The sequence below is a fragment of the Pseudonaja textilis genome, chromosome 9, assembly GCF_049901715.1.
Source record: "Pseudonaja textilis isolate UNSWEBS1 chromosome 9, rPseTex1.2, whole genome shotgun sequence".
Taxonomy (NCBI): domain Eukaryota; kingdom Metazoa; phylum Chordata; class Lepidosauria; order Squamata; family Elapidae; genus Pseudonaja; species Pseudonaja textilis.
Window position 1 is genome coordinate 14,295,680 of NC_141998.1, and position 22,693 is coordinate 14,318,372.

A 22,693-nucleotide genomic window follows, 5' to 3' on the forward strand; every position below is an offset into this window, starting at 1 on the left:
GGCTTTGTATTTCAATTCTTAGAAATGGAGATCTGGAACTATGAGAAACAACAAGAAACGCTTGCAGAACAAGAAGATTGGGACAAAGAAGAAGCCATCTTTAATGATCAAATAATTTTAAGTGGGGGGGAAAAAGAAAAGGGAGGAAAGAGAGTGAAAGGTTTAAGACTAGAAAAAACAACCAAAAAGAAGAAGAAGAATTTGAAAGATAAGTATAATATTAGAAAGCAACAGAAGAGGGGATTACAGATGAGAGAGTTAGAAGTAGAGAGACGAGAGGGTAAAAAGGGGAGGGAGAAGAAGAGGGGGAAGAAGGCAAGGAAAAGAAGTTGTAAAGACAGAAACAAGAAATGGAGAAACAGGGAAAAGATATAAGGATTGTAACCATAAGCTTGTTTAGAGATAATGGGTGATAATTTAATTATTAATAATTGCAAAAGGGATACTGCAAAGGTACATAAGATAGCATTGTTATATTATAAACATAAATAATTTTAGAAAATATGATTAAAATGATGGATAAAATATTTACTGTAATGTAGTTGAATGTTTGGTAATAAATAAATGAATTAAAATGCTTGAGAGAATTAAATGGGAACATTTTTAATTATTAGTAATGATTTATAAAAATATGTGAGAAATATGGGAAAAAAAGAATTAACTATGGAAAGTTTATAAGTGTTCCCAAGGAAGTATGATATTTAATTGAAAAGAAATGTTAAAGATGTTAAGATTTTAATGAATATTAATGATAGAATTGAATTGGAATGGAATGTGTGCTTTATTTACATATATATATAATTTTTTCTTTTTAAGAATATAGTGTCTATTTTAAGAATGTACCAAGCAGAATTCGATTGGAAGTTATGTATTATATTGAATGCTATAATCTTAAAGGTATACATTGAAGCTTAAATAAGAATTTGAATGGACAAAATTAAAAGATATAAAGGTGTCATACTCCAATTGGTAAGTACAGGGAAAAGTTTGTTTAATAAGAAAAGATAATATGAAATTGAAACAGGACAGACAAAAGTATAAATATAATGATTTGATTGAGATAAGATAATTAAAATAAAGTTGATAAAATTAAAAGAGGGGAAAAACTATGTAGAAAATATAAAACAGTAATAAGATATGGAATAGAATATAAAAATGAGCATGAAATTGAGTTTGGTGTCTGTGTGAAGAAGTGATAACCTGGGACCATGCTATTTTCAAAAAAGATGTTTTGTTTGTATTTTGTTTTTGTGAAAACCCAAATAAAACTTTCAAAAAAAAAAAAAAGATTGGCAAATTCGCCACTGGTGCCCTGTGCTCTTCACAGATGAAAGCAGGTTCACACTGAGCACATGTGACAGATGTGATAGGGTCTAGAGACGCTGTGGAGAATATTCTGCTTCCTGCAACATCCTCCAGCCTGACCGGTTTGGCAGTGGGTCAGTAATGGTGTGGGGTGGCATTTCTTTAGCGGGCCACACAGCCCTCCATGTGCTCGCCAGAGGTAGCCTGACTGCCATTAGGTACCAAGATGACATCGTCAGACCCCTTGTGAGACCATATGCTGGTGTGCTTGGCCCTGGGTTCCTCCTAATGCAAGACAATGCTAGACCTCATGTGGCTGGAGTGTGTCAGCAGTTCCTGCAAGACGAAGGCATTGATGCTATGGACTGGCCCACCCATTCCCCAGACCTGAATCCAATTGAGCACATCTGGGACATCATGTCTCGCTCCATCCACCAACACCACATTGCACCACAGACTGTCCAGGAGTTGGGAGATGCTTTAGTCCAGGTGTGGGAGGAGATCCCTCAGGAGACCATCCGCCACCTCATCAGGAGCATGCCCAGGCATTGTAGGGAGGTCATACAGGCACGTGGAGGCCACACACACTACTGAGCCTCATTTTGACTTGTTTTAAGGACATTACATCCAAGTTGGATCAGCCTGTAGTGTTTTTTTCCACTTTAATTTTGAGTGTAACTCCAAATCCAGACCTCCATGGGTTGCTAAATTTGATTTCCATTGATAATTTTTGTGTGATTTTGTTGTCAGCACATTCAACTATGTAATGAACAAAGTATTTAATAAGAATATTTCATTCATTCAGATCTAGGATGTCTTATTTTTGTGTTCCCTTTATTTTTTTTAGCAGTGTATATTGGGCAGTTATAGGTAACCTCGTTCTGCAATTTTTGCTTATATGAAAATTATACAAATTAGACAATGAGACTAATTCTTTAAATGCCTGTGGCATATTTTTATTGAAAGGTTTTCTTTGCCTGCTAATTTTTCGGTACAAAAAGTATTAAAAGAGGTCAAGAGATGGAAACAGCAGATTTAAATTAAATTGTATGAATCCAAAACAGTACATGGAGTTGTCCAGAAGAAAATAGAGCACATCTACATCATACATGCACTAGGAAGGAGCAGTGTTAAAAATGCGGTAAATGGGCTGTTATCATTGATCAAAACAACAAGGTTGAACTTCTTTCTTATAGCACAAACTACTTCTTTTCTTCTATGAGATGCATATTCATATTCAATGTCTACAATCCATTTATCTTCAACAGCTTTCTTTGACATTATTTAATTTAAAACTAGACTTCGGACTGGTTTTAATGATGAAGAATGTTATGTATTCCAGTTATTTGGTTCTCTTATGAGCTTAAAAGAGGCACTTTGAAATGCTATCATTATGTGATAAATGCTATTTTCAGTGTATTGGTAGGTAGTGATCATTTCCCAAGCTATGTCAGTTGTTGGCCCTTCCTTTTAATGAGAAAGTGTTAATTGAATAAGATGGCAATTTTCTCTATAGTCAATTTATGTAGTTGATACTAGGAAAGATTCAAGAGAATAAACTTAATAGGACTCTGGAAGTTTTTTCTCCAACATAGAAGCACCTTAGATCATAATATATGTGGGAAAAAGCTTGTCAGTTTCTTCAGTGCGGTAGGAACTACAGATTCCTTCTGTGATCAAGGAGAACAAATATTTGCCTTCCAAAGAAACAGGGTTGAAAACTGCCTTTGATTGAGCAAAATGGATGGTTCCCTCCCCCCAGCCCAATTCTCCAATTGTCTATTAAGCAAGAGCTTGGCTTTGTTGAAGGCAAGGAGGCCAACCCTTCAGAGATTTCAATAGCTAGAGCCCTATGTGGCATATTAAATATTACAGAGCAGTTGGTGAAGAATGCTGATCAATTCAGAGTTTGCCAGTGGGGGCAAGAAACACAAGGTTGGGTCTTGAAAAGAGATGTGAAACCTAAGGTTTTTTTTGCTTTCATTCACTCCTGTTTCCCCTCCCCGGCTGATACTCCCACCCATCGTTCCAATCTCTTCAGAAGGGAATTCACTTTCATCTGCAACCCTCAAACATAGTTTTGTTCAGTTCCTCTCAGTGGCAGTCAAGATGCTTTGCTTTTATTGCTGGTTCTGAATAGCCTCTTAAATGGGTAATGCTGGGGCCTGTGTCAATAGGTAATTCGTGAGTACCGAAACCTGCCTTTTTATGAACTCATTCTTCAAGATCCCCAAGCCCTCGTGTAAAAAGGACTATTGAGCTGTACCAGGCTTGCACAGTTAGGTCTCTAGCCTTTAAGTCCAACCACGCAAGCCATTATAGTAATTCATATTATGCCTGGAATACTTAGCAGATTTGCACAAACTGGATTGTAGGTATCAGCTGTGCAAAAAAGATACCTTGCTTTCACAATTATCTAAAAATGACTTAACTATGATCCATTTCTTTACATTTTGGTTCAGTACTTCCTTTCATAGCTGCTGTTGTTCTAAGTCATAACGCAGCACAATTACTCTCCAAATTGCTAGTGAGCTTAGGATCAAGCCTACTTTGAAAATAGCTTAAGAAGCAGGAACCAAGGAGGTTGTTCTAGCAGCTCAGATTAATTGTTCATCTAACTGAGACTGGACAACCATTTGTCTGAAGTGGTTTAAGCTTTCCTGCTTGAGTAAGGGTTTGGACTGGTCCTCCATGGTCTCTTTCAACTCTGTTATTCTGTAACCTTGTGTTGGGGTCAGCAGCAGCCTTCTCCAATCTGATCTCTTTTAAATGCATTGGGACTACAATATCCCTGTTGCACAGCCTGTCTGAAATGCATCAACTTGGAGAAGGCAGTTTAACGGTGATTGATAGGATTTTTTAAAGGTTCCTGACAAAGAAAAATCATCTCAAGTTACCTGTTCATTTAACAGGAAATGCCAAACATTGAATTTGGAAGATCCTGCACCATCCTTTACTATTTAGTTGTTTCAAAGCTTTATTAATGTGCATGTGTCTCTTCTCCTTCCCCATTTTATTCATACAACACCTTTAAGCATATTTAGCACCAGGTCATAAATTGGCCACACATGCACATTCACTCTTACTAAAGTAGGTAGAGATATATATGTGGATAAATCTTAGACCACATCAAATACAGTTGTGCTCATAAGTTTACACACCCTGGCAGAATTTATGATTTATTGGCCATTTTTCAGAGAATATGAATGATAACACAAAAACTTTTCTTTCACTCATGGTTAGTGGTTGGCTGAAGCCATTTATTATCAATCAACTGTGTTTACTCTTTTTAAATCATAATGACAACAGAAACTACCAAATGACCCTGATCAAAAGTTTACGTACCTCAGTTCTTAATATGGTGTATTGCCCCCTTTAACATCAATGACAGCTTGAAGTCTTTTGTGGTATGTGTGGATGAGGCTCTTTATCTTCTCAGATGGTAAAGCTGCCCATTCTTCCTGGCAAAAAGCCTCCAGTTCCTGTAAATTCTTTGGCTGTCTTGCATAAACTACACATCTGAGATCTCCCCAGAGTGGCTCAATGATATTGAGGTCAGGAGACTGAGATAGCCACTCCAGAACCTTCACTTTATTCTGCTGTAGCCAATGACAGGTCGACTTGGCCTTGTGTTTAGGATCAGTGTCATGTTGGAATGTCCAAGTACCTCCCATGCACAGCTTCTGGGCTGATGAATGCAAATTTTCCTCCAGTATTTTTATCTTGCCATCAATTCTGACCAAATTCCCTGTGCCTCTGTAGCTCACACATCCCCAAAACATCAGTGATCCACCTCCGTGTTTCATAGTAGGAATGGTGTACTTTTCATCATAGGCCTTGTTGACTCCTCTCCAAATGTAGCCTTTATGGTTGTGGCCCAAAAGCTCAATTTTGGTCTCATCACTCCAAGTGACTGTGTGCCAGAAGTTTTGAGGCTTGTCTCTGTGCTGTTTGGCGTACTGTAAGTGGGATTTGTGGCATTTGTGTAGTAATAGCTTTCTTCTGGCAACTCGACCACGTAGTCCATCTTTCTTCCAGTGCCTCCTTATTGTGCATCTTGAAACAGCCACACCGCATGTTTTCAGAGAGTCCTGTATTTTACCTGAAGTTATTTGTGGGTTTTTCTTTGCATCCCCAACAATTTTCCTGGCAGTTGTGGCTGAAATTTTAGTTGGTCTACCTGACCGTGGTTTGGTTTCCACTTCTTGAGTAGTGCTTGAATACTGCTGATTGGCATTTTCAATTCCTTGGATATCTTTTTCTATCCCTTTCCTGTTTTATACAGTTCAACTACATTTTCCCGCAGATCCTTTGACAATTCTTTTGCTTTCCCTGTGACTCAGAAGCCAGAAACGTCAGTACAGCACTGGATGAAAGATGCAAGGGTCTGTCAGGAGTCCAGAAACTTGACCTTTTATACACACACACTAATTACAAGCAAACAGATCACAGGTGAGGATGGTTACCTTTAATAGCCATTCAAACCTCTTTGTGCCCACCTGTGTGCATGTTATCAGCCCAAAATTACCAGGATATGTAAACCTTTGATCGGGGTCATTTGGGGAGTTTCTGTTTTAATTATGATTTAAAAAGAGTAAACACAGTTGATTGAAAATAAAACGGCTTCAGCCAACCACTAACCATGAGTGAAATAAAAGTTTTTGTGTTATCATTCATATTCTCTGAAAAATGGCTAAGAAATCATAAATTCTGCCAGGGTATGTAAACTTATGAGCACAATTGTACATTTCAGACAGGTTTTCTGAGAAAGCTTTGGAATGGTCCTTATTCTCCCAAGCTCTCCCCTGTTAAACCACCTGGTGGGAAGCTGATACTTTAACTGTCATGTAAAACAAGAGGCTGGTCTCTCATTCTTACATGTTACCTGTTCTTGCCAAATTCGCTTTACCACCCTGCCTACACCAAGCCATAAAACTCTTGTCCATATTCATGTAAATGGAACAAATTAGTTTAGTGCCCTAGAATTACCTGCTTCCAGGTAAGTACATTTTAAAAGTGTGAGAAAAGCATTGATAGTTTGTAAAGGAATGTATGCTATGGAAGGTAAGTTTTCAGCTGGCAAAAGGTCTGCTCAGCTATCTCTAGAATTCCATTGGATGGACTTTCATACCCCATACCTCTTGCTCAGCCCTCTCTTGTGTACCCAGCCCCTATGGGTGAGAGATCTAAACTACAGGATCATCACGGAATGCGCCCATGGCGTGGGGTAGAGATTGGTTCTTAACTTAAAAACTCAGAGCATAGCACAAATCCGAGGAACGTGCTCAGAGGACCTTCTGCTCTTCTTTTGCTTCGTTTTTCCCTCCTTCCATCTTCAGTGGAATCTACGTTGTGATGTTAACCACCCAGGTAGGAGGGTTGGTTGCAGCTCCTACCTAAAAGTTTCTTCTTTGTTCTCCTATTGCAGCAATTTCTTTGGCTCGCAAACGGATTAAATGTAGATCCCGCCGCTTGCCCTCTCCATTTCCAAGGGGGTCACAGCAATCTTATCATGGGGTTCAGATATGATTTTTTGGTTTCATTCATGGAAAATCCAGTTTTGATTCTTCTCTTCCTGATTTATTCTGCCACTTTTTGTTTGTTAATCATTTGCCTTTTGCTGAACTAATTGCCTTTTGCTTTTTTTCCCCTTCCGTTTTGTTCCCCTCCCCTGCTCTTATGTGGGTCTTGGTCTTTTTTCCCCCTTCCCTTTTTTCATATTTTTTAACCATCATTTTCTGCTCCATCTCCTCTTCCAATTATTGCCTCTTCTCCTTATATTTTTTTTAATTTCTTCCTCTTCTTTGTTCTGTTCTTCTTTGGTTCATCTTTCCTTCCTCTGTAGGAACCTCAAACCACCGTTATCCATAACCCAGTGGACAGCATTAAGGTACTGCTGCCTGTCTTTCCTTCTCCTCAGTTTTGCCCTTTTTGTTATCTTGGATAAAAATTGACTTTTTTTTTCTGCTCCTTGCATTGCTGTGTAATTTCACCTCTGGGGACAGACAGTAGGCTCTTGTGCCTTTTTCCGTATGCCCCAAATCCTGCAACCTAGACTCTAATCCTCTGGCCTAATTAAGGGTGGGAGAAGAGGGTTGCCTTTTGAGGTATTATAGAAAGCACAAAGTTACAACTGCAGCACTGTTTTGAAAAGTCTGGCTTTCTTGAAGAATCACAAACATTAGACTTTCTACTATTTGAGGAGAAAGGTGAAGAATTTCCCTGACTCCCTTGCTGGTGGTATGTTCCCTACATTTTGTTCCAGGTCTTTTAGGCTTACAAAGAGGCTAATGAAGGTGGTTCAGAGTGAGCAGATGAAATTGAGAGGGGAAAGTTGATAGTCACTTGTCACCTGGAACTAGATCTTCTGGAGGGTGGGATTGTCCTTCATATCTGTTTTCTCCTGTTCTGGTCCTAAATGTTTTGAGACTGCTAGTTTGGGTTACTGCAGTCTCCACACAGATCGAGAACTCGAGATGGGGAAGGTTGCTTCCAGATGGGGGAAGAACTCAAGATGGGGGAGACAACCTTCCCACCTTGAGCTCTCCATCTGTTTGGAGACTCCCATAATCCCAACTATACTCTTAACTGAGTGTTTTTGTGCTGCGGGATAGGATAGGGAAGAAAGCCTCAACTCTGACCCCAGAGCTCCTTCATGCTCAAGTGAAAGAACGCAGCCAGGCAGACCAAAGAGAGATGTCCCAGGAGGCTGGATGGTCTGAGGACCAGCATAGTTGCTCCATGTCACAATCATTCATTATCGGTCCCAGCCTTCACTTTCACCCAGACCTGCATTTTCTTAACCCATTCTTTGCTGCAGGAGCTTTAATTTTTTATCATATTTATGCTACCTCTTCAAGCCCATTCACTCAGTGCATCTGACATAGCCTTAAGAAGAGAACCAGATGGATTTTTGTGTGTGGGTTGGCTGTTTTTGTTTTTTTTTAAGTTAAATCTGATAGAGGCTGGTCAAAGAAACTATGTTAGTACCAACCTCCCCATTTATTTATCTTTTCTCCTGGACAGAATATTTCCTGGTTTAGATGAATTTTAAGGAAAAAAAGGATAATGTTTTTCTAATTATACTACTTGTTTTTTTTAGAGGAAGTAAAATCATAAGTCTGGGGACTGGTACCCAGACATATCAAATTATATTGGGATGAAGAATCTGGGGTGATTATGTTGAATATGGGGCTTTGACTTTCTTCCAACTGGGCAATAAATGGAGGCTACTTAGGTCTTCTGTTTATATTTACAATTACTTCTAGCATATATTCTTTTCTGCTTGCAAATGTTTGGGGAGGAAAATCCTCTCATGTTAGAAACATAGCTTTTTTGTCATGAGGGAGAGCAATCATTTTCTTTGAGGTGTCGCAGATAACGGAACTGTTTTAAAATGTTATCATAATGTTAAATCTATTCTGTTTTTGACAAATGAGATAGGTGAGATTGTGTTCAAAAGAACTTTGTGAGAATATCGCATTTGCTGCTTTTATTGCATTTGCTTCTCCCCAGCAACAGGGACTCCAGGCAATCTCCAAGAATCAGACACAATTGAACAGAAAGGGAAAAAGTAGTTAAATTAATATTAATTAATGTAATATACATTTTTATAAAAGGTTCATGTCTTAAAAAACTAATTCTGTTTGGAATTTGGAATTCTTAAATTACTCTTAATAGAATGTAAGGGATAAGATTCTATTCTATGCAGGCCTCTTAATCTAATCAATGGCATTTATTTCCAAATAAGCCATACTTTTGGGAAGAGTAGTAATATCTGTCCCCAAACCAGCTCCACACCTTAAAGGATATTTAGCATAGCATCTTACTTGCTCAAGCTGAACTGCCACTGATCACCTTGACAGTCTGACAAGTCTTAATTCTAGAATAACATTCTTTGATGAGATGTTTATGAGAAATGAGACCATTCTTATAGTTATGAGCCGGTCCATAATCCTGCAAACAAGAGTAAGTTTATATCATGACAGATACTCCAGTAGTAAATAGGGTTTGGCACAACTACTGGGAGACATAATTATCTCAAGTCTAGGTTCACCCATATGTAGAAGCAAATGTCAGTTGTGCATTTTTTCCCTTGTTATTACAGTTGATCCACACTGCAACATTAAACATGGGACTTCCTGCTCAATTCTGCATGAGAAGTCTCTATCAATCTTAATAAAGATGAGATTTGAGTTCCTTAAGAAGCAAGAAAAACCAAGCCAACTGCAATTTCGTTTTTTAAGTTGGTATAATTGGTGAACCATCTCCCTAGTTTTCTTGGGGCAGATACTTCTATATTGATTAATATGGTGATTTATTGTTATGTGAAAAAGGAGACTTTTGAGTATCCCATGGTTTCTTTTCTAATTTATCCAGATTCTCTGGTCTCAAGTTGTACATCTTTCACTATCTCCTCAAACACCTAATTATGGCCAGAGCTGCTAACTTTCTGTTTTCTTTTTCTCCTACTCCTATTTGTCTCCACAGGAATCATCGGACAGCACAAACACCACTATAGAGGATGAAGATACGAAAGGTAACAAATTTAAGGAGTTGGCCCAGAGGTTAAAGGCTTGACATCTGTAGAGTTAGTTATTTTGCTTGCATACTCCTGATTGTCTGTGCACTTGACTATAAATGGAATATTGGAAGCTGTAGCAGTTTACATAGGAGAAATTGATAAATGCAGACTCTGTTTTAGACCATAGCGAGAAAGGAAGTTGTGGGCAAATGGAAAACAGATATGCATGTTCTTGCTTGTTTGATGAATCCTGGCTTATTATGAAGGTGTTGTACTCCAATGCTTGCAGGCTGCTGACTCTTGCTGCTGACAATCAATCTTCAAGGATACTTGAGAAATGTTGCCTTTGTGAAATCTGTATTTGCCATAATTACTGGTGTTTTATTTTAAGTGGTAATTCAAGTCTATGCTCAAAACCCTACCTAACTTAACCCATACTTACCACGCCTCTTTTTGAATAACGCATTCAAAGAAATGAATAAGCAAGATAGCATTGAGTGGTGCGGTGGCCTAGAGGTGGAGCTCTTGCCTCACAGTCAGGAGGCTGTGAGTTCAATCCTAGGTAGAGGCAGAGATTTCTCTCTCTGGGCATACTGAGAATATATCTGCTGAATAAACCTCTGCATTGGTGACAGGAAGGCATCTGGCCAGTAAACACTCAGCTCCATTCATAACACTTACTCCACCCCGCAAAGGATTATGGGGTGGTTAAAATAGGATGATGAATAAGCAAGATAGAATGAGTCAGTTTTGTCTACCAGAGGGAAGATCAGAAAGCAATATAAAGCTTTTGTGATGTTTAAGATACTGTATACTTTGCTCCATCGAAACAACCTGAATATTGTAATTCCCCCTCCAATCATGATGCCACCAGCATTGCCCACAGGATCTACAGGAAAGGTGCCATGAAGGTATGACTTTGGGGTCCAACAAGATGACATTGTATGACAAAGGGGACATGAAACACTCCCTGCTAGATATAGTGGGATGAACAGAGATGATGGGACATAAGTAGTCTTGTAAATAGTTCAGTCCTATGCTGTGTAGGAGTTTTATAAATGATAACCTTCACCTTCAGTTGCATCCAGAAGCCTACTGGGGACACAGTGCAGCTCACAGAGTAGTGTTGTGATATGAATGCATGGGAAACCTGAAAAACTGCTTGCATTGTTGCCTTCTGAACAAGGTGCAGCTTCCAAATGCTCTTCAAAGACATTCATGAAGAGTATGTTACTGCAATCCAAACTGGAGGTAACTAGGGTGTCAATAGCAATAGCATGCAGACTTATATATTGCTTTACACCCTCTCTAAGCAGTTACAGAGTCAGCATATTGCCCCCAACAATCTGAGTTCTCATTTTACCCACCTGAGAAGGATGGAAGGCTGAGTCAACTTTGAGCCAAGTGAGACCCGAACTGCCAAACAGCTGGCAGCTGGTGATCAGCAGAAGTAGCCTGCAGTACTGCATTCTGACCACTGTGCCACCGCAAATCACTGTGAACAAGACCTTCTTGTCCAGGAATGGGCACGAATGGTGCACACGTCAACCAGTGCAGAAGTTTCTGAACTATAGCAATAGCACATATCACTTCACGGTGCTTTACAGACCTCTCCCAGCAGTTTACAGAGTCATCATATGACCCCCCAACAACCTGGATCCCCATTTTACAGACCTTGAAAGGGTGGAAGGCTGAGACAACCTTGAGCCACTCAGAATTTAACTCCTGGAGTGAACAGTGATTTAGCCCTGCAGTACCACTGTGCCACCACAGCTCCACAGATACCTTTATGTTGGAAGAGAAAGGAAGGAAGGTTGGATTTGTATTATTTGGGTTCAAGACCTACACACACACACACACACACACACACACACACACACACACACACACAAACAAACTGGGGGAGATAGTACTCTTTCAGAGTAACCTTAAGCTTTCTCTTCTGTCCAACATGTAGCTGTATTTCCTATGTATGCCCTTGTCAACAAATAACTTCTGTTTTGAAGCATAACCTTTTATATTTAGTAAAGCAGAACTTCAGATTAATTGCAGGGGCTGGTGGACACCTGCTATAGCATTGGGGTCAAATTTTGTTCCTTGACTAATGGGGGTTAATTTGTGTAACATAGTTCTGCTGTAATGTGTGCATGGTCTACATGTGTGCTAGACTGGGCTTGTGTTTTCTACAAGACTTGAATTAAGACTTAGTCAGCTTGCATTTTCCCAGGGAAAAATATGGGTGCATGACTAGACATGTGACTTCTAGTGCTATTGAGCAAAAGGCAGAGGAGACATTCTGAAACCCAAGAGGTGATAGGAGAACTCAGAAAGACCATCCTCGGGGAAAGCTTTGTCATATCCCTTTGCCTCGTGTAACCTTTCACAAATGAGGGATGAAGATTACATGACACAAGTCTTGTCTCAAAGCTTTGTGGTTGCAGAAAGAATGTGCATCTTTTTGTAACATTCACTTTCTCCATAGATTGTTCAAACTGTCAGTGCCAGGATAGAGCTAAGAAATATGTGATGCCCTGATACTTAAATTATGGTCCCAGATCAATGTGATCAGTAGAAATGAGTTTAGAACCTAAGAAGACCCAAGCTAAGTCTAATCTGTTACTTTATAAAGAATCAGAATCATTCTTTATTATGGTCACAAACCAGCACAAAAGTTAAACATTAAAATAAATTTGTTACATAGAAATTATTGGAAAATAACTAAACAAAGTATTAATATGAATAAGGATCTTTAGTTCTTTGTGTGTGTTTTCCTTATTATCATTGCAGCAGCACACAATTTTGCTACTGCACAAATGGTGGCTGGATTTGAATCCTGGAGGAAAAGGTTCACGTAGAAATTATCTGATCTCCCTAGAAATCTCTCTAATAGAGGGAAAACATACGTTGATCTGATGTCACTGTCAAACTTGCAGCACAATAGGACATGTGAAATATCTTCAATTTCCCCATTGCCACATGTACACATTTGCTCAGCTATTGTGGTTTTATCATTCCTGCCCTGCAGGAGTGTTGAGTGGAGGATATTAAGTCTGGCTGTAAAAGATGCTGTTCTACTCTTAGGAAAAGTCAGGTCTTTCGGATACCTTGCTGGTTCCCACACACCCCATTTAATCTGATTTCTTTTGTGGAGAGATATCCTGTTAGGTTCTAGCTGGGACTCCACAACTCTTATTCTTCGGGTAACCACTTGCTTGGCTTGATTGTAGCCTTGGGATATTAAAAACAATGGGGGAAAGTCCATTGAAGGCCAGTTTATGCTCTATTGCCTGTTTCCAGAGAGAGGGAAAGTTGTCTATTAGGACTAAAGGGTTGAAGCTCTCTGGGAAGAATTGAATTTTCAACCAGTACAGATACCTTGTAAAAAGTCCCTACCCAGGCAGGACATGAATGAAATCAAACTTTCCTGCTTGTCATACTTGGAAGTATGTTGCCTCTATGTTTCACTGTATCTTAATTCCATTTCCCCAATCTTTTTTTTCTATTAAAATACATTTTACTTTCCCATTCTGTGTCTCCTATTTTTTTCCTTTCACCAAAGGTTTCATTGTTCTTTGGATTTTTTTTCCTTTCTGTCTTTATGGTGTTTCTGTTTCTTTTTCTACTCTTTCACATTTTCCCCAGTTAAAAGCACTGATAATGAGCTTGTAAAAAGTCACGTGAATTCAGGATCTGCCCCTGAACTTCCTTCCAGCCTGCAGACATCTGTCATCTCATCTGCTGCTGCTGCAATCACGGCTGCTTGTAAGTTGCAAGGCCCCAATGTTGGTTTATCTGTTATTTATCTATTTGAAAGATTTATAGGACTGCCTATCTTAAGCAACTCTGGGCAGCTTACAATAAGATGTTCCCCAGTTCCACCTTCCATTGAAGACCCCTAATTATAAGCCTTCAGCCATGAGTTTCATTCAACTATGGCAACAAGCCTGATTTCCTATTTGAATGAACGTGTTTAAACCTTTAATTCTGTCATCTCTTCTTCTTTGATGTGCCAGAGTTTGACAACATCCACTCTGGATGGACCTTTAAGCTGTGGCTAGATTGAGTAATGATTTTGCCAATTAATCTTCAGTTCTGGCTGGATCTGTGGCAATCATGGCTATAGAAAATCATGGTTCCTGAATTCAGCTTCACAATGCCTGTAATTATTTTAACCAAAAAAAGAAGCTGATTTCTTTAATCTTGCTTGCAAATTTGGTAGAAGTCCAAATCCCTAGGCCTCTTATGGGTTCAGCCATATAGAAGAATGATTACAAAAGAACAAGATATCTGCAGTGCAGGAAATAAGTACAGTAATAGTTGAACTTAGAGAAAGTTCTTTCACCTTAACCCTTATTCATATCCATGTAACTTTTAAGTCATTTGCTTCAGTGATGCTAGGAGAAATTTGATTTAGAAAGCCATAACTAAGTACTGTAGATAAAAAAACAACAACAACACTTGGTGCATTGGTTAAAGGATTCTTTGCATCTTTGAGTCATCTTTTCAGATTTTTTTTTTCTACCTCACTGTTACTTTTCGTTGTCCTTCCTTTATCTTCTCTCTTTCCTTCCTTCTCTCCCTCCCTCCCTGCCTTTCTCATTTGTCCTGTCTCAGCCTCCAAGCTCTCTGATGTATTAGGCCTGGTGAAAAAAGGATCAGGTACCCTTGTGGCTGAAGACCCAACACATTCTTCACCCTGCATATTACCAGCTATTGCAAGCCCCCTCCCTCCCCAGTGTAAGTAGTGTGTGAGTGCTAGGCTGTGCAGAATTCAATTGCTACGTAGCTGAAAAAGAGTGTTGCTAGAAAGCATTTGTGGCTTGTTATTAAACCAGATCTTACATTGCTTTAATGAAATATAATGAATGCATTCTTGGCTTGGATTTCATTAGCAAAGATTGTATGATCCATTTGAAAGTCCTGCAAAGTTATAATGTCAAATTATACTAAATCAAAGGTCTACAGTGTGATTAACTTTTTTTAACCTCAGCAGGAAAACAAATATTAATGCAACAAATTAAAATATTCCCAAATATGGAAAATTCTTGTAGTTTTAGAGATGGAATAAGAAATAATAATCACAACAGGCTGAAGTTCTGGATTTCCACATAGCTAGAGAATTCTAGAGCATCTGAAAAGGATGCCAAACATATATAAAACATACAATGAATGGTTGCAAGAACTGGGTATCTGTAGTCTAATGAAGAGTAGGACTAAGGGTGACTTGATAGCAGTCTTCCAGTATTTGAGGGGCTGCCACAGATAGGACGGGGCCAACCTATTCTCTAAAGTACCTGAGTGCTAAATAAGAAACAGAGGGTGGAAACATATCAAAGAGAGATCCAACCTAGAACTAAGAAGAAATTTCCTGACAACGCGAACAATTAAACAGTGGAACAACTTGCTTCCAGAAGTTGTCAATGCTCCATCATTGGAGGTTATTAAGAAGAGATTGGACAACCATTTGTCCAGAACGATATTCTATCTTCTGTTTGAGCAGAGAGTTGGTCTCCACAGCCAGGGTCCTTCTGTTATACTGTTATTGCTCTTGTCCTGATGCGATTCTCTAATATTTTTCAACTCAACATTTTAGAAATTTTCTTCTCTTCCCTACTCCTTTTTTTTTTTTGCCCCAGCTGCCTGGTTCTCCGATGTACGAGGCCAGGTGAAATAGAATTCTCTGAAGCAGAATAACCAAACATTTCTATCATTTTGCCCTTCTTACCTTCTATTGTGTCAAGTCCTGTTCCCCTCCAATGTAAGTAGATTTCTGAGAATAGACGAATAGGAATTGCTCTACAGAACTAGCATTTCTTGCTTTTTATGGGAGTACATCCCTTGAATGTTGGAATACTCAATCAGTAAAATGCACTGAAAGGATTGATGTGTTGGCTTGATATAATTTATGTGCACATGCTAGGAACTTCATCAGATTTTGTTCTGTGTTTATTATGCAACTCATGTAATTCTTGGGACAAAAAAGTCTTCTACTCAGAATTTAGGACTGCACCCAGATGCTAATTCACAAAAGCAACAAATGCAATCACTTTTGCGGGCCAAATGAACTTGTGTGCCCCTAACTAATGTGTGCCCCTAACTAATCTGCAATCATTTTGTACAATTTACCCTCTGATTAATGCCTTAAACATGCAAACATATGAGTATATTGATGCAAGCCACTTGCTTCTTAATCGTTTGAGGAACACTCTTCCCTTCAATGGAATGCTTTCTTTAATCGGTCCTCTTATTTTACTTTTCCCATCTCTGTGCTTTTTTATATATTTTGTTTGTTTCTTCATCTTTCTCTTCCTCATCTCACCCTAGCTGCTAAACAATCTGATGTCTTAGGCATGGTGAAAAGGGGTTCTGGACCCCCAGATGCTGAAGACCCAAAGCCTTCCATTACCCTGCCTAATCCATCCATGGGTGTTGCTAATCCTCTTCCTCTCCAGTGTAAGTAGCAGAGGTAGCTCTTGCCTCTTAAAGTGGCATGTCACAAATTTGCGGAATCCCTCTGACTTTTGGAATGGGCAACTTGCCACAGGACAACTCACCATAGCCAACTTGCTGCGGAACAATTCACCATGGAACAATTCAACAATTCAATTTATTTAAAATAATTTTAAAAATATTTTAATTTGTGTCATTTACATTTAATTTTGTCCCTCCTTTGCCATCCTTTCTTTAATGATTGTATTGCACCATTTCTTCAATATTAATGTAACTCTTGTACTGTGGCAAGTTGTCCCATGACGAGTTGGCCATGGCAAGTTGGCTGTACTGAGTTGTCTTAGACTCCTGGCTTTCCACCTTCCTTTCTTCTAAATAAAGTTCTTGTGCTTAAAGAGGAGTAATTTCCCTCATGCAGTTACCCAAGAAGAGATCAAGAGTGGTTATTCTCTTCAACATTTTGCTGCTAAAAGGAAGGATTCTCCTACCCTCCATTTCTGTTCTGCTGGTTGCACCATTTGTTTTGTTTTCTCATTTTCCCCCTCCCTTCCCTTTTCTCTTCTACTGCCATCCCAGCTGCCAAACTCTGTGATGTGTTAGGCATGGTGAAAAGGGGCTCTGCGCCCCCCGAAAGTGAAGAGCCAAAGACCTCCAGCCCCCTTTCTGGACCACCTTCTATTGTCACCAATCCTCTGTCTCCCTTGTGTAAGTAGGGGAATGTCCCTGGGATTTCACTATTACGATTCCGGCAAATGACATGAGTCCCTTGTGTGTGTGTGTTGCGGGGGTGGGATTCAAACACAGGAACTTGGCTTCCCATTGATAATCCCTTTAAGAAATTATTGTTGATTTTCTATGACTTGTCTTTAATGTAGCTCAGTCCTGCTGAGTTTATCCCTAGTCCCCCACAAGTAGCACAACTCTAATCTTGCAAAACTCTTATTCCAGAGGCTTCCACTGAAAGCTGTAGGTAGCCTCTAGCTTCTGGAGGTTTTTGGCAAGATCAGCTTGCTTTAGAACATGATGGAAACTCAAAAACTGAAAGGAAAGGTGAGGGAAATAACACATTGAACAGGGCTAAAATGTTTCCAAAGAAGCAGAAAGCTTTTCCATTGGAGACTGTTCTCTAGCAAGTATTTGTACCTGGTAAAGTAATTTGTGCTGGAGATGCTCTAATAAATCAGAAGGAAGAGACAGGTTTCCAGCTGGTTCTCAGAATTAGTAATTTATCTTGTGAAATAGGACAACTTTGTTTCAGCCAGAGATCTTCCTAACTCTAAATCAGAGACAAGGAAAAAAAATTAAGTTGGGCTTCCTTTTTATCCATTTATGGTATGGGTAAAAAAATTGCAATTCTGGGAAGCATGCAATAGATGATGATGAACATCAGTAAAAACATAAACAGGCAACCAGAAGCTCATATTCATGTCTCTCTCCAAAAAGGAAACTCCAATCACCCAACCTCAAAGCCCAAGGCTTTGTTTTATTGCCTTTCTGAAGACCCAATGGGCCAGGGCTAGTCATATTTTTGATAGAAGGGCAGAGGTGCCACAATAACAAAGGTGATAACCAGCACCTTGAATTGCACCTGAAGCCCATAAGAAACCAGTTTAGATTGTGAACTAGGGTTGTTACAGGGACAGATATTTTTTCCTAAAATAAGGGAAGGGTCAGGTTAAGACCAGAGCAGGTTCTGACCAGTTCTGGAGATCCGGTAGCGGAAATTTTGAGTAGTTCGGAGAACCGGCAAATACCACGTCTGACTGGCCCATCCCCCTCTATTCTCTGCCTCCCGAGTCCCAACTGATCAGCTGGGTCTTTTTTGGTTGTCCTGCACAGGAGAATGAAGCTGGAAAGCAGGTTAGTGGGGTGGGGAGGGAATGGGGATTTTACAGTATCCTTCCCCTGCCACGCCCACAAGCCACGCCCACAGAACTGGTAGTAGAATAATTTGAATCCCACCATTGGTTAAGACCTGCCTACCTATAAAGTGCTGAGCCTGAATAAATAATTCACATATCATCTTGAAGACTCATTTCCTCACATCATCGATCTGTTTTAATTTGTTTATTTGATGATTACCTCCCTGCCTTCTTTCATCTGTCTTGCACCAGCCTCCAAGTTGTCTGATGTCCTAAGCATGGTGAAAAGGGGCTCTGGAGCCCCAGAAACTGAGGGGCCACAGCCTGCTGTCACCCAGTTTTTCCCATTTCTACCCATTCCTAGTCCACTTCCTTCAGATCGTAAGTAGTGCAAGTGGTCTGTGATAGCCAACGGCTGAGCCCTGCTTGATCTATTCAGACTTGAAAGAACTTTCAGTTCTTGTTGCGACTCTGTAGGTGTGAAATAACAGCCTAACGCTTATTGCCATGTGACTTTGCCTGAATGGTTACAGCTTCACTAGGTTGCTCTAAATGCAAGCTGAGAAGGTGGGATACATGTGCATGACAGGACTGGATTGTGCAGATTGCAGATGGCTTGTGCAAAAGTGATCTTGGCATGAAAGATGTGTTGCGCTTGTATCAAGTACTTAAACCTGGAATGTACTGACAAGTATTCTATGATCAGTAGCTCTAACCATGTGCAGATGTTGAACTTCAGCTCCTTTTAATGCTAGCTGGCATTGGTGAAGAACTTATAGGTTGGATCTACTTGGAAGGGCAGAGGTTGGCCAAAAACATCTGAAGAATTCCATGTTACATCTATGCTCCATGTTTCCATATTAAGTGCAAATGTTGCCTCTGCATTTGGAGCAGCACTAGGTCAATTCCTGTGCCTTTATTCACTACTAGCTGATAACCCGGCATTGCCTGGGTATTTATTTATTCCCAATCCTGTATTAGATAGGAAAATCCTGTAGTTGGGACTCACACTGTTGTACTGTCTCTCGCACAGCATCGCAAGACTTCTATTCCTCTCCTCAGGAGTTTCTTGTCTATGCTGGTGTTTCATTTTTTTTATTGCACTTGGCCAATGGCCTGACGTTTCCTTGGAGGGCTGAGAGGGAGCCCCCTGTGAAGCTGTTACTATGGCAAGTCCACTGTCCTGTACAGTAGAAGCCATTTTAAGACACACATATCCAGAGGGGTGTTACGGGTGTCTTACCTTCACAGTATTTGTTTCCAGAGGGTAAGTCATCATCTGTGTACCAAGTTTGGTTGAAATTGCTCAAGGCAGTCCAGAGTTATGGTGGAACACACACACACACACACACACACACACACACATATATGGCATTCAGCTTTGCATTCAGAAGCCTGATGATGGCAGATGAGATTCTGCCAAAACGTTGCTACAACTTTAAAAGCACAACTACAATGACGTGGGAAAATACCCGAACAAAGCTGAATGCCATACATGTAAGTACCCGCGAAAACTTGAGCCTGTTCTGTTAGAAGACACAGACTTGAGCAATGAGGAAGAGGAGGATTTGGCTCTGAGGTTTGAGCCTGGTTTGCTGGAGGATTTGGAATGTCCTTCCTCCCCAGGACCTTCCTCCCTGGTTGTGCCTCAGGTGTCGGCAGATAATCAGGAGAGCGTAGCGGAGCCTCTGGCTGAGGATCAAACTGAGGAATGTTGGTTTGATGCGAGGCAAAGACGCAGGCATAGGTGTGAGATCCAGCGTAGAAGGAAATGACAAATCAGGGACTGAGATGAGAGACTGACATGCCCCTCAGGGAATAAAAGTGGGTGTGTTAGCTCTGGATTCTCGTCCAGGACAATTTGTTACTTTGGGATAGAAGCTTTGACAAATTCTGTATGTGGCGTTTGTCTGTGATTTATGGTCTTGCTTTATTATCGGACTTGTCAGGCAGCTTGTGGGAGACTGCCAAGGACTTCTCCAGCCAAAGGAATTTAACCCTGTCGTAACTGGTCATGTGTGTGTGTGTGTGTGTGTGTGTGTGTGTGTGTGTGTGTATTTCATTCTATTTTCTTTGTCCCTTTGAAAAACAGAATTTTATTTCTTTTTCAACTGCAATACCAACAGCCCAGAAGACATATTATTTATTCTGTAGCCATGGCCTTATTTTTTGAAACCCATGCAACTTCAACTTAGGCAAATTTGGGGACGGTGGGAGGAGACCCAAGATGGCCCCAGTCCAGCAGATGGTTAGCTATGCTAATATTTTAATTCAAAAGCTACCTTTCCTCCAAAGCTCAAAGCAACTTAATGGGGAGGTAGATTGGGATAAAAGGGAATGAGTGGGCCAGCAAGACCGGCTGGGGAATTCTGGAAGTTGAAATCCACAGGCCTTTCCAAGGTTGACACCCCAGCTTTTGAAGTTGACATGACCCTGAATATCCATAGTCCTAAACCCAAACATTAATCATCATCAGATCCCTTTGCCAGCTTTCCAGCAACCCTCCATTCCAATCAATAACTCCAAGACAGACATATCTCAAAGTTACCTTTATTTGGATAGTAACTGTCACATCTGTGGAATCCCAAAACTGAAAGTTCTGAGCTTCCTTGAAAAAGTCAGATCTACAAATCCATCCCCCCTTAGCCATCACTACATCACACGGTCCAATCATTATCCGTCCTGAAGTGAGATTCCCAATTCATTATGCACTACACTCAATGACCTTGAACCAAACAAAAGAATTTTATTTTGTCTAACTAGATATACTCAAATGAATTCCTCCCTCCCACTTTCTCAGGCTCAATTGTGGCAACGTGAGAGCATCGAATCTCAATATGGCTTCCAAAGTTGACACCCTTTGGCTGTTTTAATTTTTGAGATGGATTATGGCCAATACACTACATAGCCTGTGATTACTTTCAAGGGTTAACATGATAATATGTTCTTTAATAGTACATTAATTTTATATTCTTGTTGATATGGTAGTGAGATTTTGCTCATTTTTATTCAGAGGCAAGTCCTCTTGTGCTTAATGTGCTTATTTTCTAGTGTGTAAGATGGAAGCCTTAGTTGCTATCAATTGTGTTTTTGTTATCCTAACTAGTCAAATCTTGTATTTACTCGAATGAGTATTTGACAAATAATACATTGATTTGGCTCCAGCTTTTCAAACAGTATATAGAGTGTAGCATTTTTCTGATTATTTCCTTATCCAAGCACCAGGCGTAGTGTTCATTATCCCTGAGCTCTCATGCAATTCCTGCCCTTGTATTTTAATACATTTTAGATCACAATTATATTAATTGGGGTTTCTAGGTGGCCTCGATTTAAGTGTGCACTGATTGCTTAGTATTTCAGCTAAGAGATTTCAGAATAGTACCAATTTTGCCCACCTTAACTTTTAAATTACTTGGATACAGACATTTGCAGGGATGTCTACAAATACATGGTTTTCCTTTACTGTCCCAGATAAGTGTATTATACACTGCAGCTTAAGTATACAGTATTTTACATAAATCTGCTATCTGATGGAAGAAACTTTAGCTGTTTAATCAGTTAATTGATTCAATATGCATACACTATGACTGGGTCTTCCTCCAGATATTACTATCTGCGGTTTGTATAATTTTGTTAGACAAATAATGATGTCCAATTAATTGATTATTGTGAAATGATTAATCAAAGGCAACTATCTACCTTATGTATGATTGTCCAGCAATTACAAATATACATGCTTGCTCTCACCTATCAACCTGATGAAGTAGACCAACCAACAAAATCAACTCTATGGGAAGATTAGAATTCTGTTGAAATAGGCTACAGCAACACAATCTTCCAAGCCTGATTGTGCTTCTCCTTGCTTCTCTTCTCCCAGTGATTCAGGGAAAGGCCAACTCAAGCTTCTTCTTAATACAGGTAGCCCTTGACTTACAGCAGTTCATTCTTTCTTTTGTGTACACTGAGAGCATTTGCACCAACACAAATTTCTTGTGTGTCCAATCACACTTGGCCAATAAAGAATTCTGTTACTTAGTGTTCAAAGTTACAAATGGCACTGAAAATGTATGTGCCTTATGACCATTTTTCACACTTCCAATCATTGCAGCATCGTCAAGGTCACACAATCCACATTCCAATGTTTGGCAACTGGCATGTCTTTATGATGGTTGCAGTATCCCGTGATCATGTTTTTCAACCTTCTGATAAATGGTCAAAAGAAGGCCAGATTCACTTAACAACTGTGTTATTAATTTAACAACTACAGTGATTCACTTAACAATGGAAATGGCAAGAAAGGTCATAAAATGGGGCAAAACTCACTGAATAACTGTTTTGTTTAACAGTAGAAATTTTGGGCTCAGTTGTGGTCATAAGTCAAGGACTACCTGTACTATCTTCCTTCTCCAGGACCGAAGGAATGCTTCTGTCCTTTTTTGCATACAGCATCTGACTGTGGGATTTATGGATACCTTCCTGGCTTTCTACATCACCCAATTAAGTCCAGGGAACCTCAGGCAGGAAGTTGTCTTGTCAGTTTCAATTAGGGCAT

General features: G+C 39.8%; 1 protein-coding gene across 32 annotated transcripts in view; it reads left to right on the forward strand.

The window, feature by feature from the left end:
- CAMK2B (calcium/calmodulin dependent protein kinase II beta) overlaps window positions 1-22,693 on the forward strand; it is a 207,098-nt gene that overhangs the window by 173,631 nt on the left and 10,774 nt on the right. For 7 of the 32 annotated variants that reach the window (XM_087938962.1, XM_087938942.1, XM_087938947.1 and 4 more), the window contains 7 exons: window positions 7,151-7,195; window positions 9,796-9,844; window positions 13,472-13,591; window positions 14,444-14,566; window positions 16,154-16,282; window positions 16,856-16,984; window positions 18,394-18,522. In XM_087938962.1, the coding sequence (XP_087795088.1) occupies window positions 7,151-7,195; window positions 9,796-9,844; window positions 13,472-13,591; window positions 14,444-14,566; window positions 16,154-16,282; window positions 16,856-16,984; window positions 18,394-18,522 (724 nt within the window). The remainder of the gene's footprint in view (window positions 1-7,150; window positions 7,196-9,795; window positions 9,845-13,471; window positions 13,592-14,443; window positions 14,567-16,153; window positions 16,283-16,855; window positions 16,985-18,393; window positions 18,523-22,693) is intronic. The other 25 variants (XM_087938945.1, XM_026717996.2, XM_026717992.2 and 22 more) reach the window with 9 other exon arrangements.